The sequence below is a fragment of the Rhinoraja longicauda genome, chromosome 35, assembly GCF_053455715.1.
Source record: "Rhinoraja longicauda isolate Sanriku21f chromosome 35, sRhiLon1.1, whole genome shotgun sequence".
Classification (NCBI taxonomy): domain Eukaryota; kingdom Metazoa; phylum Chordata; class Chondrichthyes; order Rajiformes; family Arhynchobatidae; genus Rhinoraja; species Rhinoraja longicauda.
This window is the reverse complement of record NC_135987.1, coordinates 12,589,961-12,613,694: the sequence shown is the minus strand read 5'-3', so window position 1 is coordinate 12,613,694 and position 23,734 is coordinate 12,589,961. Positions and strand designations below refer to the sequence as shown.

The window sequence follows — 23,734 nt, the reverse complement described above, 5'->3', positions numbered from 1 at the left end:
GCTGTTGCATCTACATTTTTCACAGAGAAGTTATAAAGGGACAGGAACTATTCAACAGGTCAGGCAGCTGCTGCAGGAGAGAAATATTATTTTATCAGAACAGGCCACTTCTGATACAAAGTGGAAAGACTTGGATATCTGAAATTCAGTGTTGAATCCCACTGGCTGTTGAGCTGGAGATGAGTTGCTGTTTCTTGAGCAATCATTGGAACAATGCAAGAGACCAAGAAGTCTGAGGGTGGAAGAATTTAAGTAACAGGAAGCTCAGCTCTTATATCCTTACAGACTCAATGGAGGCATTTAGTAATGTGGTCATCAAAATCTGTGCTTGGTTTTACTAACGCAGTCATATTGTGACCTTGAATCCAGTATACTGAATTGGAACAAGTGCAGCGATTGCTGCTTGACCTGAAATGACTGGCTCCCTGGATGGTGGGTAGGAAAGAGATTTAAAAAAAGGAGTTGCTGCATATCTGGTTGGGATGCTGTCATGCGAAGGGAGGTCTGTTGTGGAGATGGAAGGGTGAACCAGAGTATTTCCAAGGGAACAATTCCCATTGCATTTGCTGATTTAGTCCAAAATATGGAAGAAGCCATGGGATAAATTTGTGCAGACATTACTTCAGCATCTTTCTCATCTTTCATGCCAAGAATCAGAATCACGACCGATGAATGGGATTGTGTGTGCATGATTTGAGACAACCTGTTTTTGTGTGGTTTATTTTGCTGCTCAACTTCGGTGTAGAAATGTTATAATAATTTGAAAAGGACTTTTTTCCCCCATTGTTTAATTTCAGAATGCGGTAGTATTTGCTCTTCACTGAGAATGTTAGGGGAGGCTAGATAATCAGAGTTGAAACTCGAGCAAGAACACTAAAATTCATCGAATCTGTGCCTTGAATCATTTTTAGGATTTTGTTAAAACAAATCATTTACATTTTTTTGGAAAGGAATTTCAAACCTTTATTTTCGTGTTGTAAACTGTTAATATTTTATCTGAAAGACAATTACATTCAGATATTCTATGAACAGAATTAATAGAGCAGATGAACAAACTGATATACGATTTTGACATTGTTTCTCAGGCAAACAGTTGAAACCTGTTTTTCAGCAGACAGGATGCTTGTACAATATGTCCCCTAATGCTGCCTCAGTATTTGAATACAGAGCCGTCTGCTATGAGCATTCTTTTGGTTCATGGAAAATTTTTACTTCAATCCACTCGACATTGTATGCAATTAATTTTAGTTGATGTCACCATACTGTGCATGAGGTATCACAAAATGCTGGAGTAACTCAGCAGGTCAGGCAGCATCTAGGAGAGAGGGAATGGGTGACGTTTCGGGTCGAGACCCTTCTTCAGACTGACCTCTCTCATTCCCTCTTACCCATTCCCTCTGTCCTAGATGCTGCCTGACCTGCTGAGTCACTCCAGCATTTTGTGATGCCTTCGATTTGTACCAGCATCTGCAGTTATTTTCCTACAATACTGTGCATGAGTGTGGGCATACACAATTTTTGGTGCGAGTCAGCTAGTAAGAACCAGTACCATTATATTGGCCAATTGTGGAGCTGAAATAGTAATTGGCAATGTCTACAAAAATAATTTAAAAAATCTGTTTAATATTCCCCCTTGACCTGCAGAATTTGGTGACATTGGTTATATTTTACCTCCCAATTTTATTGTTTTCCTCAATAAATCGGGGTTCTGTGTTATAAAGGATACTGTAATGTGCTGTGTTCCAATGGCTATTTTTCAGTGTTTGTTAATCACTGTATGCTTCTGAAACTATAGACATTGATTATTCAGCACATCTCCAGAAGTGTTATCATTGTTGTTGGAATAATATAAAAGGAGTTGCAAAGAATTTTTGGGGTAAAAAGGTAAATATATATATTTTATGCTGATGTTTCTTTTAATTTTGTAGATCCTGTCATTGGTGTACCAGACCCATCTTCTAATTCAATGCAGCATCTTAGTGGACAAGCATCTATACTTCCTGGCTCAGATACAAATCCATCTAGTCAATATACAGCATCTGAAAAACATACAGAGGCTAGTGCCAAAGGTGAGCAAAGTTGAGTAGTTTTCAGGCCAGGAGGGCTTTGGCGTACAAAGTCGTTGAAATGGAACTTTAGATTTGATTTATGGTTTCCTGCCTTAAGTTGTCCAACTTTCTTTTTTTTTCTCCAGCTGACTCTTGCCATCACAATTGTTGCAGGCATTGTTACTCTTAGCACTATTTAGTCCAATCACTCTTGAGGGCAAAGAATTATGCCAACGATTTAATTAAAATTTAGTTCCTTAGAATAAATGGAGCGACTCAAAATATTTTGAAAATCATAGATTTAATAATAGTCAGCCAGTGAGAAACGCAACCGAGTAATGAAAAAAATCAAATTATTGCAATTGATCTGTCAGATCTCTCAGACCTTGCAGCTTTCTGACTGCTTCAAAAACAATAATTAGTCTTTCATCATCATCATCATATATCTACAGCCGGAAACAGGCCTTTTCGGCCCTCCAAGTCCGTGCCGCCCAGTGATCCCCGTACATTAACACTATCCTACACCCACGAGGGACAATTTTTACATTTACCCAGCCAATTAACCTACATACCTGTACGTCTTTGGAGTGTGGGAGGAAACCGAAGATCTCGGAGAAAACCCACGCAGGTCACGGGGAGAACGTACAAACTCCTTACAGTGCAGCACCCGTAGTCAGGATCGAACCCGTGTCTCCGGCGCTGCATTCGCTGTAAAGCAGCAACTCTACCGCTGCGCTACCGTGCCGCCCTAAGCGGTTCCAGAAAAATAGTCCAACAAATCAATGAATTTAACACCCGTGGTGGTGAAACTTTTCTTTCCAAATCATTTTCATTAACACAAATATTACCTTTTAAGTTAATGAAATTGAGTTTGCCATGTAAGAATGTCTTAAATGACTAATAGTTTAATTTAAAATACTATTATTCAAATGAAATTAATTTCACCTAATTATCATTGATTTTGACAATTTTAGTTCTTTTACACTAATCTAACCTTTCTTCATTATCAGGAATGTGTTCTAGTGAAAGAGGATCCTTTTTCAATAAAAGGATAGATTTATTGTTTTTATCCCATGGGAGGTTGGAGCATGTTCACTAAATTAATGTATATATTAACATTTAGTTAGATACATTGAAGATTGTGAATTTGTTTTATAATCTCACTTATGAAATCTAGTCGTTGACACAAAGATATCATTTAAATTAACTGCACCTCCACACCTCAACTAGAAACCTGACTATCTCAGACTTGACATCTGCTTATGAACTATGTTACTTCTGCAGCGATGAGCTGTTTGTGTCAATGTGCGATTTAATGTAGAGCCATCTGAAGCAATGCAAGAGAGGAAATTCGAGCAAAAATATTTTCCTTTACAAATCAAGTTTGTGATCTTTTGTACTCATTTTAAAAGATGCTATTCAAAATCGACAAAACTGGCTCCAGAATGAACTGATCATCCACTAAGTGAACCCATTTGTGGTCTGAATTAAAAGGCACCCTGTATATAATCTAGACCAAATTAAGTTAGTAAATAGCACTGTACGCTTTTTAAAAGCAGCAACAATTACTCAATCATGTGGAGAAATAAGCACTAAAAGATAAAAAATGGGAATAGCGTGGTATTTCATTACATCACTTTAAAACAGGAGACAAAAAATACACTTGGTTAATGAAGATTTTGTTTGAGTAACATGAACATCTCTAATGCTAATGCAATTTTGCCTGTTTCAAACACCACACCTATCACAAATCTCCATTTCTGTGCTTCCATCTGAAGACGAGCAACAATGTCCAATTCCTGCTATGCCATTCAGCAGGAAGTCAACATCTTCAGGTTTTAAAATACAATCTCTGCTGTTAATAATCAATATAATCACGGTGAGTTGGTTTTAACCTATTAAATGATTTTATGTAAAATATGAACTTTAATTATATATATATTTTTATCCTCAGATTCTGAACACATGCAAGTCGGAGGGACTCCCAGTCTTACTCCGCTCTCTACACCAGTGAAGATGAGTGTTGGGCCAGATGTTAATCAGTCTGTTGCACAGTCCCCTTTCATTCTGCACCCTCTTACTTCATCACTTCAAGTTGGTGTTCCACCTATGCCTTTACCAATTATACTTAATCCTGCTTTAATTGAAGCGACATCTCCTGTCCCACTGTTGTCCCCACCCCGCCCTGCCAACACGTCGACGGCATCTGAAGTGAACTAATTCCTCTAAATTAGAAAAGGATCAGTTTATTTAACATGTTCTGTTTTGTATTATGACAATATACTTCCTTTTGTCAAGCTTTGGTTTTTTAATAATTTCTCACCTTTTCAAACCAGTCACTGAACTCTAATGTTCAATTTGTGTGAAGAAGTCATGCATCCATCACTGCAAAGAATGTATTGCTCCACGGATAGCATTATTTATTTTTGAAGCATTAGCCATATTGAGCGCCAAATACTGTCAAACGTTCAATGTAGAGTATGACGAAAGGCAAAAGCCATCTGTGGTGCATTGCAATGTTTTATTCATTATCTGCTCAAGTTATCAATGTTTCTAAAATGCTGTTTGCCACATTATAATAAACATGAAAATGTGTGTTTTTGGCTGTAAACTAACATTTTAAGTCATCTGTATAGTAGCCCTTTATTTAACTGATCTGTTTAAAGTAATTTTCAGAAAACAAGTGACAATGTGAAGGGCTACAACAGGACCCTGATACTCAGGTTGCATAATACAAAAGAACAAGTGATAAACAACTTTGTTACAGTAATAAAATGCATGATTTTTTTAAAATACCAAGCAGCAGGATGGATGTTTTACCTAACCCAAATACGAGTCAAAGTATTCCACCCCTTAAACTCGTTAAGTTCCCTTTCATAGTAGCTGATTTCTTTTCCCAGGACTTGACTCATTTTTGTTGTCAAATGTAAACTTGTCGACTTTAGATTTTCACCCCAATTAATAACTTTCTTTCAATTGTTTTGGTTTATATTTCGTATTGTCTGCAGTTTCTAGGAAGTTTCTATACTGCACATTAAAAGGAAACCTAGTGTAAAACATTAAGTGTATAAATATAAATGCATTTGCAGTGGTTAAGATTTTCACTTGTACCATTATATTTAGAGATGTGCAATTGTAACATAAAAAAATAATGCCAGTGGATATGTTGAGCTTGCTTTACATTCCTGTCCTGTTTGCTTCCCATATAGTCTGAATTAACTGTAAATGACCCAAAACATAAATAGGCATGAAGGCCAAAGCTTGTGTAATTTGAGACCAACAGAATCTATATTTAAAGTCTTTGTTACTTTGTACATTTCACAATGATTTTAATTTAATGTGTGCAAAATGGCAACGAGACTTTCTGTGGTTATGGTAAAACTTAAAATGATCCTGTCCCACATTCTCTGGATGAGAATGGGGGAGGGATAGTGGACATAGGTAATGTATATAAAAAGAATGGTTTAAAGAAAATTTAAATGTACTTTTACAGTAATAAATATCAAAATGTAAAGAAATTTAGCTGTGATTTATTGATTTAACTAGGTGATCTGTGAGAAGTTGTAGCAAGTAGCTTTCATTATTGAATTTATATTGAAAAAGCAAATTAAATTATACGTTACATTTATGCAAAATCTTATTCTGAAACAAATTGCCTGGAAGGTCACAAAGGCACGTTCCAGCTAAAAGACAATTGAAACAGACTATCGAGTGGCATATATCCGGTGATAAATCTTTGGGAACATTTAATGTGGATTTTGTCTACCTGCTGTAAACATGTCTTTTGTCATAGCCTACAGATCTCAGTTGAATGAAATACAGTAGCTAGGATTCAAGGAATTCTTGAATAATAGACAATAGACAATAGGTGCAGGAGTAGGCCATTCAGCCCTTCGAGCCAGCACCGCCATTCAATGCGATCATGGCTGATCACTATCAATCAGTACCCCGTTCCTGCCTTCTCCCCATACCCCCTCACTCCGCTATCCTTAAGAGCTCTATCCAGCTCTCTCTTGAAAGCATCCAACGAACTGGCCTCCACTGCCTTCTGAGGCAGAGAATTCCACACCTTCACCACCCTCTGACTGAAAAAGTTCTTCCTCATCTCCGTTCTAAATGGCCTACCCCTTATTCTCAAACTGTGGCCCCTTGTTCTGGACTCCCCCAACATTGGGAACATGTTATCTGCCTCTAATGTGTCCAATCCCCTAATTATCTTATATGTTTCAATAAGATCCCCCCTCATCCTTCTAAATTCCAGTGTATACAAGCCCAATCGCTCCAGCCTTTCAACATACGACAGTCCCGCCATTCCGGGAATTAATCTAGTGAACCTACGCTGCACGCCCTCCATAGCAAGAATATCCTTCCTCAAATTTGCACTGGCATTTCTAAATTTTCCATTACACACATGATATTTTGTCAAAACATCTAGCCCAAATAAATGGTTATACTTGATTGCGGAAATTTCCCAATTAGGAAAAAATGCTTAGTTTCAGGCTTATGATCTGTCCTTATCTACTTATGCTGCCTAACTGGTTGAGTACTTTCAAAATCTGCAATGTTTGATATCTCTTTACAAATGTGCATGACAAGGTGATTAATCTCCGTTTGTTTCTTTGAAACTTGTCATTGGCTACGTGTACAACTGCTATGAACATGGAGAAAGAAATGTGCTTTATTCTGCCCTTTAATTATAAGAGGAAATTAAAAGTTGGTCAAACTAATCAGTATTACCACACAGCCAGGGTTCCATTGACACAAGGCAGCCATTCAGCCCACTGTTCAACTTCCAGAAGAGCATTCCCATTTAGGTTCCCTTGTGATCTTACAACTTGTTCTAATAGAACTCGCCCTTGTTTCTTTTTACCACTTACCTACACTTGAGATTTTTTTTAAATTAGCACGTGTATAGGGGCTGCTTACAAGAGAGGAGCATCTGAGCTGGATAGAAAAGCTGGAGCTGTGAGGCAACAGCATTCATTAAAGCCCAGTTGAGTAAAACTGGAAACTCGTGCACAGGCTATCAGTTCAAATTGCAGCCACTGAAGCACATTATTCTCATGGCATTAAACAATGACCTTCTTTCCACAATATTCAACATACTTCAAAGAGCCCATGTGTTTCTTTAGAATTACCTGCCTTCCTAGCAGGCTATCTATCTTAACATCAGAACATCCAGTTTTTTTAATAGTTTATTTTATTTTTTTTACAAAGCTGTCACACTATGAAACTACAGCAAATGGTATTGGAGGAAACATATTCAGCCATATTGCTGTTTCAATTTTCTGTTGTTCTTTTACACACTGGAATGTGAAACCAATACACTAGCTTAACAAAAGGACTAATTAAAACCACAATTACATGAAGTCATTTTTCTAGTATGATATATTTTTCACTAGACATAAATGTCACAATTTTCTTAAAAATCTAAACTTTCAATATTTTAGTAAAATCACAACAAAAAAAAACTGTAAAAGATGCACAGTATCAACGTTGTTTTCTGATTTTCCACAAGTAGATTTCAAAACATTTTCCTTATTTGGGAGTGCTATAAAAATGTAATCAAAAGTTTACACTTCAAACATCTGGTTATGTTTGTGAGAACAGAATGCATACTTTGCACCTTCTCATTTACTTTTTGAACACACATTCACACACACTTTTCCGCATTGCTGAACAAAACGCTGTGTAAAATTCCCAGCTTGTCATTAGAAAAAAAAAACAGATCACTTTACTTCAAGCTTTGCCATTTCCTGCACATAGATGCCGATACTTTCACTGTCAAATAAGACAAAAAAGATGTTCTTCAATGATGATGTTGCGTTAACAAAATAATTGGAGATGGCCTTGAGGATGAGCTGTGCTGCAATGTGCTTTGGGAAAGAGTTTCTGAAAGCAAAAAGGATTAACCATTACTTCTCTATTATTGCTTTCTCACATAAGGTAATTGTGCAAAGAGGTCCAAAAGGCAAAATCTTGTAATGCTTCACAGCTGCTCAAGTCTAGTTATTAGTGATTAGGTTAGTTTCAATGCAACATACACATTTTAGACGTTGTTAGGAAACGCCTGGAGCTTTTACGGGAAAAGTGGATAAATATTTGAAGTATATGATAACAATTTAAAACCAACTTCGTTCCCATTTAATTTCCAAGAAGCCACACAACGCTGAGGTTCTCCTGCACTAAATACAAGACTAAATTTTTTATTCCTTGTTGATTTTTTTCTTCTCACCACTACAATCCTATATGTTTAAATTTGTAACAGGCCCATCGACTCAAGGTGACCATCGATCACCAGCTTACTAGTTTTATTATCTCATCTATCCACTCTGCAAAGGTAATTTTACAGAGTCCAATTAACCTACAAACCTGCATATCTTTGGGATGTGGGAGGAAACCCATGTACTCAGAGAATGTGTAAACTCCAGACAGCACCCAAGGTCAGGATCAAACCCAGGTCTCTGGTATTGTGACACAGCAGCTATACCACTGTGCTGCCTATAAAGTAGTTTGTTGGTGGATAGTCTCTTCCATGTTTAAATAATTTACTGCATGTTTATTCTCTTCCATATATTCCTAATACCATGCCTCCGTTGAACTTCCAATGCTGTTGGTTGCTCCGAGGGTCTCTTATCCCTTGCACTTCCCACATCCAAGCCGCCTGGGTAACTGATCCAGATTTTAAAAAATTGAGAGAAAAACGTTGTGCCATTGCTGCTTTCTTCAGTGCAGTGACGAAAAAAGAAATAATAAATCCAGCAAAATTATCAATTCCAAATTAGCAGTCTGAGTGCTTGTCTTCATACTTCACAATTGTTAACAAGAGTTCTGTTTTGTTACGAGATTCGTAAAGTTGTTACCAAGAAATCTTCAGTCTGAACAAGGCAAGATTTGAAGAATGTTGGTAGTGACGGTTTTCTATTCCAGTGGTTGACTTGGCAGTTCGAATTGAGATGAACAGAGACCAAAGGGAAATATCCTAGTGATGTATTTTGTCCTCGACTTCATGTGAAGTCTTCTGGGAGCAACACTTACATAACAGCCCTTGTATTTAACAAACTCTCAGCCATGATGTGATCCACCCTGAACCTGAAATAATCAAATCTGGATGCCAATTTTGTTTCCAGGTGTGCCCTGTCCAGAATAGATGTTCAGCTCCATGAATATGTAGAGATGCCACAAGGTGTTGTAGAAATAGGTAGGGTTGCTCTTCTTGTACCATTCGATTGAGGTTTTCATTAACTACTGCAATGCACACTTTTTTTATCAACAGAAGTGTATTATGAATAATGCTGCCGATTATTCCATGCCAAAATGGTTAATCTACAACAGTGTAGTTAACAGATTCCACTCTATAAATGCTGAGGCATTTGAATTGACGTACTGCTCATAATTCCTGTCCTGGATTATTAGCAGAGCTTTAATTTTCCTGTCTACTAAAATACTGCAACAAAATTAAGATTTTATAACAGGGAAATGTTCATTCGTATGCATAATTTTATCTGAAGATAATGTTAATGGTTACATTCATTCAAACTTATTTGGTGGATCAGGGATTTTCTAACTCACTAAATGGAGTTTATCTACCAAAGAAAAGGAATTGTTGGATACCAATGGTGATGTCATTCAAGGCACCAAATATGGCAACACACCCTTTACCAACAATCTTCATTGAAGGAAAATGTTAAAAGTGGATGACCATCATTGGAGAAGCATTTGAACATCCTACCTTGATTGGTTTGGAGACCGACCTGAAGCTCGAGAGCTGGTCCTGTCCAATGACATGGAAATCAACCCCAAAAGACAAAAGAATTTATTATTAATTTTAGGAGGAGGACCCCCCGCTGGGATGATCTGCATTAAAAGAGCTTCCACAATGAAGCTTCCATAGAATTACAGCACAAAGATGACCAATTGTTGGTATTTGTGCTCTGCACAAGTCATTTCCCATCTTGCCTCTGAGAATGATGGCAGTGCTTAAACTAACTGATAGTGTGGTAATGTTTTTTTCCCCAATGGCAGACCATTGTTGTATCTTAGATCATTAATTAAAGAATTTGTGGGATGTTAGACAAGGAACATAAAAGCTTGGTGCCAAAACTAACCTGATATTAACTGGCTATAAAGCAAAATAATTACATTTGCTGGACAATAGCAGTGAAAGTTTACAATTAAAGCTCCTTCACAAACTTACTATTACCTTACCTTAAACATTGAAATCTCGGTTTAGAGGATGAAACATCCTCCCCCTTATTTATTTCTCAACCACCATTTATTTTAACTACTACAATGGTTGTGGTAGTAATACCTTCCATTATTTTCCTAACTTTTTAGACAACTGTGATGTGACACTAATAATATTTGAATAATTGTAACTGCAGTGCAGTTTTAATTATATTAATTTTAATTTCGAATAGTTAAGACATTCTGCTATTTTTGATGGAACGACATCAACATATTGCTTCTTCATGCCTCCATCGTCTTACCAGGCTATGCATAACTTATTTGCAGGGAGGCTGCATTGACAATCTGGACTGTTTATGCACCCCCTTCCACTACTCAAGGACAAAACAGCATTAGTCAACTTCACTGAACTCAAAATTCGGCGAGGATGGTATGAAGCAATTTTTATCTTTTACTTTGTAACCAACAATTATGAAGCTCAACATTTTTCAGAAATCTCTTCAGTTATCCAGTAAGAGCAGCCTAGATCCACAGTGCTAATGTGAGGAATTGTCTTTCTCGTAATTCTCGAAAATCTTGATTATTTGAAATTACAAATGTCCTTGTTTTATACCTGCAATATACTTGGTGGTTTCACATGTCCTTCAAATATTTACTGTGCGCTGCAAAACAACCCCAGAAACAAGCTTTTGTACATTCGGATAATCTGTAGAATTTGTTTGATTGATACCCATGATCTGCTTAATGTTTTCAGATGAAATTTGCTACATCTAAAAGCATTGTAGCACAATCTTTGATCTGAGGTAACCCAACAGATAGTGAAAGCCCCTTAAGATTTTCCCATCCTCTCAGTTCAGCCTTCAATTCCCAATGATAATACAGCAAATTCACAAGATACCTTGCGTCTAGTTTGAACTATTGTCTTTCAAGCTGCAAATGTAATGTTCATTCCTGCATCATCTGCCATTGCTTGAGAATTGCAGCAAACTAGTGAATCTCTTCAGAATAGTTATTCCGTGAAGAATGGAAGACTTGATGACTTTGCATTAATTAACGTAGTCATGTGTGATTCGTTTAAATCAAAGACTGGCTGAAAGTGTTCTCTTTTTCACCAACCCATTCATTTTCAGACAGTTTAAAGTAGAACCAAGTGATATCCAAGTAATAAACTGTTTTGGTTGCAATCCATGGCTTTAACATCAGTTTTCTGGCAAATCTTCTCCATGGCCTTGAAGCTAAAATTACCATTCTCACAGGCACTGGATGCAATTTTGGCGTCTTGATCCATTCAACATGCATTAATTGCAGGAGAAAGTTTAACTGTAGTTTTGGTTTCTCCCCTACCCCAGAAGATCCAAAGGCAAGTATTTTTTATGCATCACCAGCCGTAACTACTGGCAATCCTGCACCATCAGTAGCCATGGACAAAAAAGGTTGGGCCTTTTTCCTGGAGGCATTAATAGTGCCACAACAGATTAGTTTTAGCTTAATTAATAGCATAGTCAGGAGGTATTGGAACGAAAACTGCAGATGCTGGTTTAAATCGAAGTTAGACACAAAATGCTGGAGTGACTCAGCGGGTCAGGCGGCATCTGTGGAGAAGGAATAGGTGACGAGAAGGATCTCAACCCGAAACAAAACCCAGTTCTCTCCAGAGATGCTGCCTGACCCGCTGAGATACAACAGCATTTTGTGTCTACCTGAGTCAGGAGGTTGTGGGTTCAAGTCCTTCTTCAGGGAAGTTGGTACCCTCTTACACAGAATAAAAGTGCTAACATTTGCTTATTGAAGGCAAGTTTTTTTATCCACAGGATTATTGTCCCTACACTGCAGTACATTTGTCATGCACTCATACAGAAGATACAGTTGTTACTGCATAGATATTTTATAAACCCTGTGTTCACCCTTCACACTTCCCATTTATGCAGAAATAGACATCTTGCATTTTACTTAATAGAAACCCAGCCAAATGATGGCACATCAATTTCTGCCTCTTAGAAATGTCAGTGGAAATTTCGGGTAAATATTAATGATAACCTTTTCAGTAAGCATTTACATATTTCTGTTTTAAAATTAAAAAAATTCTGGTGCAAGTTCCAATCAATCTGAGCAGACGTCTAACTTTTAGACATAAAATACATTTTACCTGCTGCTGGCAATGGACGGGAAAGCAATTGATTTCAGTTTCTTCTCATCTGCCAAAGTCAAGCAATTCTTCACAGTTTTTTCCAGTTGTTCTTCACATTTATCCACTCCCCATTGTGGGATATTACAGTGAATTATGAATTTGGCGGCCAGTCCAGGAGCCTGACCCAAAACAGCTGTAACAAAAACAAAGAATTTAATATGTTTGAACTCAAACAGAACACAAGAATTGTTGAAAAGGCTCATTTAGTAACTGTTCCTAATAGGGCATATGACCAAATCCTGATTCGATTCTTAAATTCTGGAACCATTATAACCTTATGTGAACATGCTCTGATCGCCATATTGGGACAGTGCAACAATAATTTCCAAGTATGATTTTAATGGCATGTTCCAAGCATCTACCACAGTGTAACAAAACAATTGCCTCCCACATCCTCTTAGCTTTCCCCTTCTCACCCTATTGGTATTGGTTTATTATTGTCAAATGCACCAAGATGGAGAACAAAAGAGAACCTCCACATCTCCGCAATTTCTTGTGATGTCTTTGGGAGAGCAGTTGCCAAAGCAATCCACTCTTTAGGAAGTTTCAAAGAGGATCTTAATTGGATTTATAGGTCACATCTGCTCATATATTACTGGACAATACTAAATTTGCTGTTTCCTAAATTTATAACCAATTTGGAACAAAGTTAACCATGTATAGGTCTGCAGGCTCTTTGATGTAGCAACTTGCTCAAGCAAATAAAATAAGGTACATTTATCAAATGGACAACATTCCATTGAAAACAGTGTGAAGTGTAGATGAAATCAATAGGGGTGGAGATGGGAAGAGGCTGATTTGCAGGATGGACTAAGCCGTGTTCACAACTCTGCAATTTCTTAGTCTTTTGCAAAGCAGAGCACTTCCATACCAAGCTGTGGTACATTAGATAAGTTGCTTTCTATGGTGCATCTGTAGAAATCGGTACGTCATTGGAGACAAGCTGAATTTTGTAGTCTTCTGAGCAAGTAAAGCTGTTGGTGCTTTCTTGGCTGTAGCATCAATGTGGTTGGTGAAATTTAAACTTGGAAACTTGGAGCTCTTGACCATCTTCACTTCAGCACCAATGATGCACTTGGGGTTTGTATTTTACCCCCTTCCTGCTGTCAATGAAGCGCCTTTGTTTTGCTGACATTGAGGAAGAGGTTGCCAGCTAGATACCATGTTACTAAGCTTTCAATCTTCTATCTATACTCTGCCTAATCAATGTTTGAGATTCGGCACTATAAGGTGGTGTCATCTGCAATCCTGCAAATGGAATTAGAGCAAAATTTGGCCGTACAATCATGAATGTATAGCAAGGACAAAGGATGCAACCTTAATGTTGACAATTATCATGGAGGATGTTTACTTGTCTCTGATTTTGTTCGGTGCATCAGAAAATCAAGCATTAAAATCAACCATAGATTGGGCAAAAGAGAGGTTAGAGATGCCACAAATACTCCTGGTAGCTGGTGCATGCAGGTTCTGAGGGCACAGTCCCTTTCTGTAGATTCACTCTCTGGAAGGGTGATATGACTTCTGAGATGGCAACCACGAGTACAGGTGCACCAGACAGTGTCGGGGCAAGTGACTCATAAGTAATGGTACTTGTAGGGTTAAAATGCTACAGATTATGCGGGAATATAATTTTCCTGCTGATGTTGCTCCTTTTGTCTCATGCATGTGCAGTTCCGAGCTATTGGATCTGTTCTGAATCTATCTCACTTAACACCATGGTAGAACAACACATTGAAGAATCCCTTAGCCTTATGGCGGACACCTATCTCCATGAGGACTGTGTGGTCGTGACTGATGCTGTTTAATTACCACTAACAAAGATAAGTAATTTTCCTGTCAGCACTTACTGAAAACAAAGCCTTAAAATTCTGTACTTCTGCATTCATTCAGAGCCATTGACTCCCGACTGCGCAACTGCACTGCCACTATATTAACCGTCTAATCGTGTAAGGTATACTCAGGAATGTGAAAGAAAAGTTTGGAATTTGGCCGAAAGCCATGATATTGTAAACAGCATCGGTTAGGCGGGTGCTTGATTTGTTGCAAAATAAGGTTGCATTTTAAAGTTGCAAAATAAGACTGCAAGTTAGACAAGAGGTGCAGGGGTAGGCCCTTCGAGCCAGCACCACCATTCAATGTGATCATGGCTGATCATTCTCAAATCAGTACCCTGTTCCTGCCCTCTCCCCATACCCCCTGACTCTGCTATCATTAAGAGCTCTATCCAGCTCTCTCTTGAATGCATTCAGAGAATTGGCCTCCACTGCCTTCTGAGGCAGTGAATTCCACAGATTTACAACTCTGAATGAAAAAGTTTTTCCTCATCTCTGTTCTAAATGGCCTACCCCTTATTCTTAAACTGTGGCCCCCTGGTTCTGAACTCCCCCAACATTGGGAACATGTTTACTGCCTCTAACGTGTCCAACCCCTTAATAATCTTATATGTTTCGATAAGATCCCCTCTTATCCTTCTAAATTCCAGTGTATACAAGCCTAGCCGCCCCAGTCTTTCAATATATGACAGTCCCGCCATTCCGGGAATTAACCTAGTAAACCTACACTGCATGCCCTCAATAGCAAGAATATCCTTCCTCAAATTTGGAGACCAAAACTGCACACAGTACTCCAGGTGCGGTCTCACTAGGGCCCTATATAACTGCAGAAGGATCTCTTTGCTCCTATACATAACTCCTCTTGTTATGAAGACCAACATTCCATTGGCTTTCTTCACTGCCTGCTGTACCTGCATGCTTCCTTTCAGTGACTGATGCACTAGGACACCCAGATCTCGTTGTACGTCCTCTTTTCCTAACTTGATACCATTCAGATAATAATCTGCTGACTTATTCTTACCACCAAAGTGGATAACCTCACACTTATCCACATTAAACTGCATCTGCCATGCATCCGCCCACTCCCACAACCTGTCCAAGTCACCTCACCTTGCAACCTCATAGCATCTTCCTCACAGCTCACACTATCACCCAGCTTTGTATCATCTGCAAATTTGCTAATGGTACTTTAAATCCCTTCATCCAAGTCATTAATGTATATTGTAAATAGCTGCGGTCCCAACACCGAGCTTTGCGGTACCCCACTAGTCACTGCCTGCCATTCTGACAGGGACCCATTGATCCCCACTCTTTGCTTTCTGACTGTCAACCAATTTTCTATCCATGTCAGTACCCTACCTCCAATACCATGTGCTCTAATTTTGCCCACTAATCTCCTATGTGGAACCTTGTCGTTGGGTTTCTGAAAGTCGAAGTACACCACATCCACCGGCTCTCCCCTGTCAATTTTCCTAGTTACATTCTCAAAAAATTCCAGAAGATTAGTCAAGCATGATTTCCCCATCGTAAATCCATGCTGACTCAGAACGATCCTGTCACTGCTATCCAAATGCTCCGCAATTTTGTCTTTTATAATTGACTCCAGCATTTTCCCCACCACTGATGTCACACTAACTGGTCTAGAATTTCCCGTTTTCTCTCTCCCTCCTTTCTTAAAAAGTGGGATAACATTAGCTACCCTCCAATCCACAGGAAATGATCTTGAATCTATAGAACATTGGAAAATGATCACCAATGCGTCCACAATTTCTAGAGCCACCTCCTTAAGTACCCTGGGATGCAGACCTTCAGTCCCATCAGTCTACCCAACACCATTTCCTGCCTAATGTGAATCTCCTTCAGTTCCTCTGTCACCCTAGGATCTCTGGCCACTAGAACATCTGGGAGATTGTTTGTATCTTAGTGAAGATAAATCCAAAGTACCGGTTCAACTCGTCTGCCACTTCCTTGTTCCCCATAATAAATTCCCCTGCTTCTGACTTCAAAGGACCCACATTTGCCTTGACTATTTTTTTCCTCTTCACGTACCTAAAAAAGCCTTTACTATCCTCCTTTATATTATTGGGTAGCTTACCCTCGTACCTCATCTTTTCTCCCCATATTGCCTTTTTGTTATCTTCGGTTGCTCTTTAAAAGATTCCCAATCCTCTGGCATCCCACTCTTCTTTGCTATGATATACTTCTCTTTTATTTTTATGCTGTCCTTGACTGCCCTTGTCAGGCACTGGTGCCTCTTACTCCAGTACAAGTTGTTCTAAGAATCCATCTCGGAGGCACTCCACAAACTCTTTCCTGAGGTCCATTACCAACCTGATTTTCCCAGTCTACCTGCATGTTGAAATCTCCCATAACCACCGTAGCATTACAAGTCCCCCCACGTTCCTAAGAGTCGCTGATTTAACTCACTGGATGTGCCTTTTATATATCCCAATCCAGTGCCAGGTTGATGCTGAACATGATTATATGCCGATATAGTGGTTTGCTACATGGGATTAGTTGCTCAGACACAAAGAATTGAGCAAACCGTCAAAGGAGGTTTTAAAAAAACTATTTTTTTTAAAAGCACATTAATAAATGATGTGCCTTTTATTCAAATGGTCCCACCAAGTAGCTAACTATTCCTTGCTATCAGAATTATAACTTTCCATTAAAATGTATCTGACACCTGAAAATTACTGGAAGTTACATTTAAATAGCTATGATGCATGTGAACTGAGGCTGTTCTATGAACTGGAGGAAACAAAACACCACATAGATTCATAAACAGCATGGCCCTTTGGCCCGTCTTCAAAGCCGACCAAGTTGCCTACATTTGACTGATATTTTGAAATCATTCCTGTCCAAATGTCTTTAAAATGGTGTAATTGTACCTTTTTCTTCCTCCGGTAGTTCATCCCATTCCTACCACCCTCTGTACAAACAAAGCTGTCCTCAATTCTCCTATCAATCTTTCCCTTCTCACATTATATCTGTTTTAGAGCCCCTTTACCTCGGAAGATGACTGACCATTCACCTTACCTATGCCCCATGTGATTTAATATACCTCTCTAAGATCACCCCTCTCCTAATCTCAAGGGGAAAAACCTCCAGCCCATCTCGTCTCCTTCATAGCTCAAACCATCTAGACCTGGTAATATGCTCAAGAACCTTTTCTATATTCTTTCTATCTCAATGACATCCTTCCGATAGCCAGGATTCTAGAACGGTACACATTACTCCCAGTATGGTCTCACTCACATTTTGTTATGACGTTCCAACTCAATCTCAATATCTTGAAGGCAAGTGTGCCATATGGTCTCTTCTACAGCTCCATACAGCTGAATAAGTAGTAAAATATGCAGTGACCATCAAACTGTTATTGAATTGCAATTAAAATATAGATTAGAGGCATGTTGCCATGGATATTTCGATACATTATTGCCTTATTCTCCCATGATGCCTATTCTGCAAAGAGGATATTGGGGGTAAAATATGAAATCAAACTAGATGAAATTTTGAAATATTTGTAAAATGAGATTGTTAGTCAAAAGTGTCAATGTGTGCATATGTTAATATTTCACTTGTTTTGAATACCACAATATTATATTTCAGGCAGATTCCTCACATATGACAAAGTACAGCTTTATAAATGCCATAACTAAGCTCAATCAATCATAGCAGATAGCTATATATTTTTTTTAAATTATAAATTATTACTTGCCCCCAGTTACTTCCAAAGGTCCGTTGGATTTCCGGAGCTCTTTCACAGCATCTAAAAACTCCTTTCCACCTGCTTTTTCCAACGCGTTGCCTGAAATTACAATTATTATTCAGAAGATTCATAGGCTATTGGTTGATCTGCTTAAAGTGGTCAAACTAATGAACCTAACTGGAACTCCATTTGCAAAGTTCAACATGTGGGAGGGTAGGGCATCATAATACAGATTTAATTACATCTTAAAATGAAAAAGGTAAAATAAATGCATGGGACCAGCACTTGTAAGTATACTTCAAAAAAGACTTGAATGCATCATTTGCTCATTCAAATTGGAAGATTGCTTTATGCAATAATTCCCATTTATATTGCAACTTTAATTTTGCTGGAATTCCCAAGCAGTTTTCAAACAAAACAGAAGATAAGGATATATTAGGGCAAAAGGGTTGGTACAAGAATAGGTCATAAAGAGCATCTTAAACAAGAAAGCAAGTGGCAAATAGGTTCACAGAAAGAATTCAAGAGTGCCAGGGCTTTGCAGATGAAAGCATAGGGATGAGCAGACTACAGGAGCACACTATTATCCATTACCATCTTTCCAGAAAAGTTATTTTAATAATTTCAAAACGTGTTTGTCATAATGATTTTTCAGTGCATTTTTGATTTACATTTGATAGATTTTATTTGGAGCTTTGATAAATTAACCTTTTATTTGAGGAAACAATTAAAAAAAAAATCAGAGCTGACAATGAATCATCTAATTATGTACTCAGCTCAAAGTTTGTGCCTTTTGTATTTTCAAGCAACTTTATTTATATTAGTTGCTTCATGAAAATGCATTCAGCAGACTTAATTGTTATTTTTAAAAATTCCCTCAACCAAAAGCAAAAATTAGGAACCAGGAACAAAAACACCAAAATACAACTTACCAACATCCTCTTTAAGGTCTATTTCAGCATTGGTTGGGTTAATGATGCACTCAACCTTAACTGAACCAATGTCACTGATTTCACTCTGTGTTAATGACAGCTGAAAAAAAAGATAAGATTGAATAAACTACAGCAACAATCAGATTGGCAATAAAAATTTCGAGCAGGACATTAAGCCCTTCATGTCTTTACCTCTCCCTTAATTTCATACATTCTTCCCCATACTCCTGGATACCTTAAATATATTTGGCAAGCTTCACAAATTCATCACCCTCCCTGGAAAGAAATTTCACCTCATATTAAAGTCTTAATCCTGAGAATGTGATCCCCAATTCATGAACTTCATTCCACTGCATCCCAGCCAAGGAAAACACCTTTGTACACCCCGTCATACATTTCAATGTGATTTCCTCTCAACCGTCTAATGACTTCAATCCAATCTCTCCTCTAATGACAGTGTCACCATCTCAGAAATAGTCTGGTGAACTTCACTGCATCTCCTCTAGGGAAAATATCTCTTTTATTTGAAAAGACCAAAACTGCATAGACCACCTGTGGTCTCAGAAAGGACGTTTAAAAATGTAACAAGACAGCCTTGCTCCTGTACTCAAAACATTTCTGAACAAAGGTTGACATGCCTGTTACTTTTCAAAGACTTGGTACACATATATTCTCATCGCTTTGTACATTGCCATTTTCTAATCAAATCTATTGCCATTTAAGTAATGCTCCCTGCATCTGCCATGCATTTGTCGAATCACTCAACTTGACGCATACTCCTTACAACCCACAATCCCCACCGCTTTTTTATTGTTAGTAAACTTAAAACATTACAATTAAATTAAAACCAGATTTAATATTGACATTTATATTATGCTAAATCAATAATTTGCCATCAGTTCTCAAAGTAGAAAAGCAGAGACTTGATAATGTATTGTGTGCACTTAATTGAAATTGATACAACCCAGGGGTACACATTTACCTATATCCAATTTTGAATTAAAATACCACATAACTTACCTTTTGTCCCAGAAAGAGGCTCTTCGTTGAAAGAATTGTGAAACCTTCACCAGGTACATCATCTGAAGTGGAACTGGATGCTCCTTCCTTATTGCTTTCTATTCGTTTACCCTAATTTTAAAAAAGCGTTTGAAACTTTCATTTTGTTTTTAAAATAATGACCCAATTACATTTCCCAGCACTACTTTTATTTGTTCTGTACTAGTGCAGTCACCAATAAAACACTGATAACAATTACTAATGTAGTCTATTTGTTTTTCATACAAGTATGTGACCTACTAACCTTAGCATGAATACAAATCTGTCTTTCCACTTTTAGACAGATGGTTTTATAAATTTTGGATAGCTTGTGAATATTTGAATGATTAAATCATGTTCAGGTTTTGATTAATTTTAAACATACCTGAACATACTAATGTTGGCATAGAGATCTGTGTATAGCATTAGTCTATGAAAATGGAATGTTCTTAAAGGTCTTTGATTAAATTGTGACCTTGTCCACTGTCAGTCGTGAATTGCCCTATCTGTGTAATGTGATTTATCATGTCTCGCATACACACACAGTGATGTCATTACCAAGGAAACTCTCTTAAATCATTGAATCATAAATTAGTTTACTTTTATGAAAAGTTCACTTGTCACCAAGCAATTTCAGAATAATTTTATTTGAGCTACCCCCCCTAGTAGATCCCTGCCCAGACTGGGAAATACACTTGGATAAGTGTAAGGGCTTCCGAGATGTCCTCGTTTTTCAGAAAACGGGGCTTCCCCTCCTCCATTATAGATGAGGCTCTCACTAGGGTCTCTTCTACATCCCGCAGCTCCGCTCTTGCTCCCCATCCCCCCACTCGCAACAAGAACAGGATCTCCCTCGTTCTCACCTTCCACCCCACCAGCCAGCAGATCCAACATATCATCCACCAACATTTCCGTCACCTACAACAGACCCCACCGCTGGCCATATCTTCCCATCCCCTCCCCTCTCTGCGTTCCGCAGAGACCGTTCCCTCCGCAACTCCCTGGTCCACTCGTCCCTTCCTACCCAAACCACCCTAACCCCGGGCACTTTCCCTTGCAACCGCACGAGATGCAACACCTGTCCCTTTACCTCCCCCCTCAACTCCATCAAAGGACCCAAACATTCTTTCCAGGTGAGACAGAGGTTCACCTGCACCTCCTCCAACCTCATCTATTGCATCCGCTGCTCTAGATGTCAACTTATCTATATCGGCGAAACCAAGCGCAGGCTCGGCGATCGCTTCACTGAACACCTGCGCTCGGTCCGCATTAACGCAACTGATCTCCCGGTGGCCCAGCACTTTAACTCCCCCTCCCATTCCCAGTCTGACCTCTCTGTCATGGGCCTCCTCCAGTGCCATAGTGAGGCCCGCCGGAAATTGGAGGAGCAGCACCTCATATTTCGCCTGGGCAGTTTGCGGCCCGGATGGTATGAATGTCGACTTCTCCAACTTCAGATAGCTCCTCTGTCCCTCCCGTCCCCTCCTCCTTCCCAGATCTCCCTCTATCTTCCTGTCTCCACCTATATCCTTCCTTTGTCCCACCCCCGACATCAGTCTGAAGAAGGGTCTCGACCCGAAACGTCACCCATTCCTTCTCTCCCGAGATGCTGCCTGACCTGCTGAGTTACTCCAGCATTTTGTGAATAAAACACTTGGATAAGTTCTTTACTTATCACCTAACCTTCTCAGCTCCCCATGGTCCCACCTCAGGTTCACCAATCTCATCCCAATGCCATTCAATTTCCCACAACTCTTGATGTTCCCTCTCATTAGCTTGTTTCTTACCAATTTCAGAAATAGTCATGTTTCAGGCAAGGTATGGTAAATTGAATGCTAAGTTTGTCTGCACTAATAAACTCAAAAATTCTATGGAACTAATACACTACAATGCCACAAACTATATTCTGCACTCTGTATCTTCCGCTTTGTTCTTTCTATTGCATTTGACTTTGACTTGATTGTATTTATGGATAGTATTATCCGATCCATTTGACAGCATGCAAAATTAAACTTTTCTGTATCTCGGAAGATTGCTCTGGAAGGTTAGATCGCATGGGATCGAAGGATAGCAGAATGGATAGAAAATTGGCTTCATGGATTTTGCAAGGACCTGAAGGACTGAGCTATGGGGAGAGATTGAGCAGGCTGGGGCTTTGTTCCGTGAAGCGCAGGGAAATGAGGGGCGATCATTTTGAGGTGTACAAAATTATGAGAGGAATAGATTGGGTAAACAGACAGTCTTTTGCCCAGAGTAAGGGAATAGAGAACCAGAGGATATAGGTTTAAGGTGAGGGGGATTGATTTAATGGGAACCTGAGGGGCACCTTTTGTTTTTTACACAAAGGGGAATGGTTGTATGGAACAAGCTGCCGGAGGAGGTAGTTGAGGCAGGTACTATCACAAAGTTTAAGAGACATTTGGACAGGTACATGGATAGGATTGGCTTAGAGGGATATAGGCCATAAGCAGGAAGATGGGACTCATGTTGGTCAGCAAGTTAGGTGGAAGGGCCTGTTGCAACCTGGAGTAACGTTTGGGTAATAGATTGTCTGACAAAGAATCACATTGGTGGATTTGATGTGACGGGTTCACAAGTCAAATTTCCACACCCGCTACATCACTCCTTTCTTCCCCAAGTCAAGTTTAATGCATTAAAAATGAACTAATATTGCAGATTTTAATTGTAGGGAGCTGTCTCAATTATTTATTAAATATTTAGGGAAACATTTTTAATTAAGTGTCAATGCAAATGTCTTTAAATTAATTTAGTCAGTAACCTACATTTTCACATGCAGATACTTAATTTAGATTAGACCCCTCAAAAACCTAAATCAGCATCAAATTGTGATATTTCAGAAAAATCTACATTAGCTTCTCACTCTACCTTTCACTGATTTAATGGCAGAAGTGCGATGTCAGAGCTAGAAATGAAAACAAAATTGCACAATTTAAATTGAGGTCCATTTGGAACTCAAGTAGTTAGGTTTGATAAAACTCCAATAATCTGGCACATTTGAGACATTGGTGGTGCCAGACTTGCACATTTTCTAGATCATTGGACATCATTTGAAGCAACTCCCCAACACACTTAGTTGTTATAAAAGATGTTACTCAGTTGAAACATATTTTGCAATGAAGACAGGCAAATTTAACAAGAATGTTGGAGCCAGGGTGTTTGGGGAGTTAAGAAGTGTGGAAACAGATTCCCACAAGCAGGAAGTGAGATGAGAGGAGGGACCGGGTGCAAAGTGAGCTGGCAAGAAGCTCACCTTTGATGCAGGTGCTTAACCATCAGTATTTCCAAATCATCATGATGTAATCAGAGTTTCACTGCATATTAATTGGCACCACAAGTTAAAGTTTCTAAAGATAATAGCTGACTGTTTCCTAATCCACATCGATTGTAGTACAATGCGTATGTCTCTCTTAGAAAGCAGGAATCGTGTTGCTTGATACAAACCTTTCTGGGCGATTTGGATTTTGTCGCCCTTTTGACGGTTGCTTTCTTGGCAGCTTTTTTGACTGGTGTTGGCTTTGCTTTCTTTGCCTTCTTTTCTGGCGGTGTAGAAAGAATGGTTTCCACTTTACTTCTGGCACCACGTTTCTTTGCTAACAGCTCAGGATGAATTCGAGGCAGCACACCACCACTCGCAATTGTCACTCCTTTTAATAACTACAGGCACAAAATTAATTATATATAGGCAAAGCTTTTCAATAAAATGATCCTGCATTGAAATACTGTTCTTCTAGAAAACTGCACCCGAAATTAATATATTTCAGAATGAAGGTCAGTTT

The 23,734-nt window shown here is 38.7% G+C and overlaps 2 protein-coding genes across 9 annotated transcripts in view; one reads left to right on the top strand and one right to left on the bottom strand.

Moving 5' to 3' along the window:
• gbf1 (golgi brefeldin A resistant guanine nucleotide exchange factor 1) overlaps positions 1-5,591 on the top strand; it is a 165,415-nt gene extending 159,824 nt beyond the window's left edge. For 4 of the 7 annotated variants that reach the window (XM_078428587.1, XM_078428586.1, XM_078428583.1 and 1 more), the window contains 2 exons: positions 1,929-2,069; positions 4,003-5,590. In XM_078428587.1, the coding sequence (XP_078284713.1) occupies positions 1,929-2,069; positions 4,003-4,268 (407 nt within the window). In that variant the 3' untranslated portion in view covers positions 4,269-5,590. Of the gene's footprint in view, positions 1-1,928; positions 2,070-4,002 lie in introns of all 7 variants that reach the window. The other 3 variants (XM_078428585.1, XM_078428581.1, XM_078428580.1) reach the window with 1 other exon arrangement.
• Positions 5,592-6,271: 680 nt separating this feature from the next.
• Positions 6,272-23,734, bottom strand: part of macroh2a2 (macroH2A.2 histone) — a 30,161-nt gene continuing 12,698 nt past the window's right edge. The window contains exons 4-10 of one of the 2 annotated variants that reach the window (XM_078428381.1): positions 23,400-23,612; positions 19,920-20,030; positions 18,900-18,999; positions 17,977-18,066; positions 12,382-12,556; positions 9,781-9,822; positions 6,272-7,940 (exon numbers count right to left, since the gene is read on the bottom strand). In XM_078428381.1, coding sequence (XP_078284507.1) covers positions 7,778-7,940; positions 9,781-9,822; positions 12,382-12,556; positions 17,977-18,066; positions 18,900-18,999; positions 19,920-20,030; positions 23,400-23,612 — 894 coding nt within the window. In that variant the 3' untranslated portion in view covers positions 6,272-7,777. The remainder of the gene's footprint in view (positions 7,941-9,780; positions 9,823-12,381; positions 12,557-17,976; positions 18,067-18,899; positions 19,000-19,919; positions 20,031-23,399; positions 23,613-23,734) is intronic. The other variant, XM_078428382.1, reaches the window with a different exon arrangement.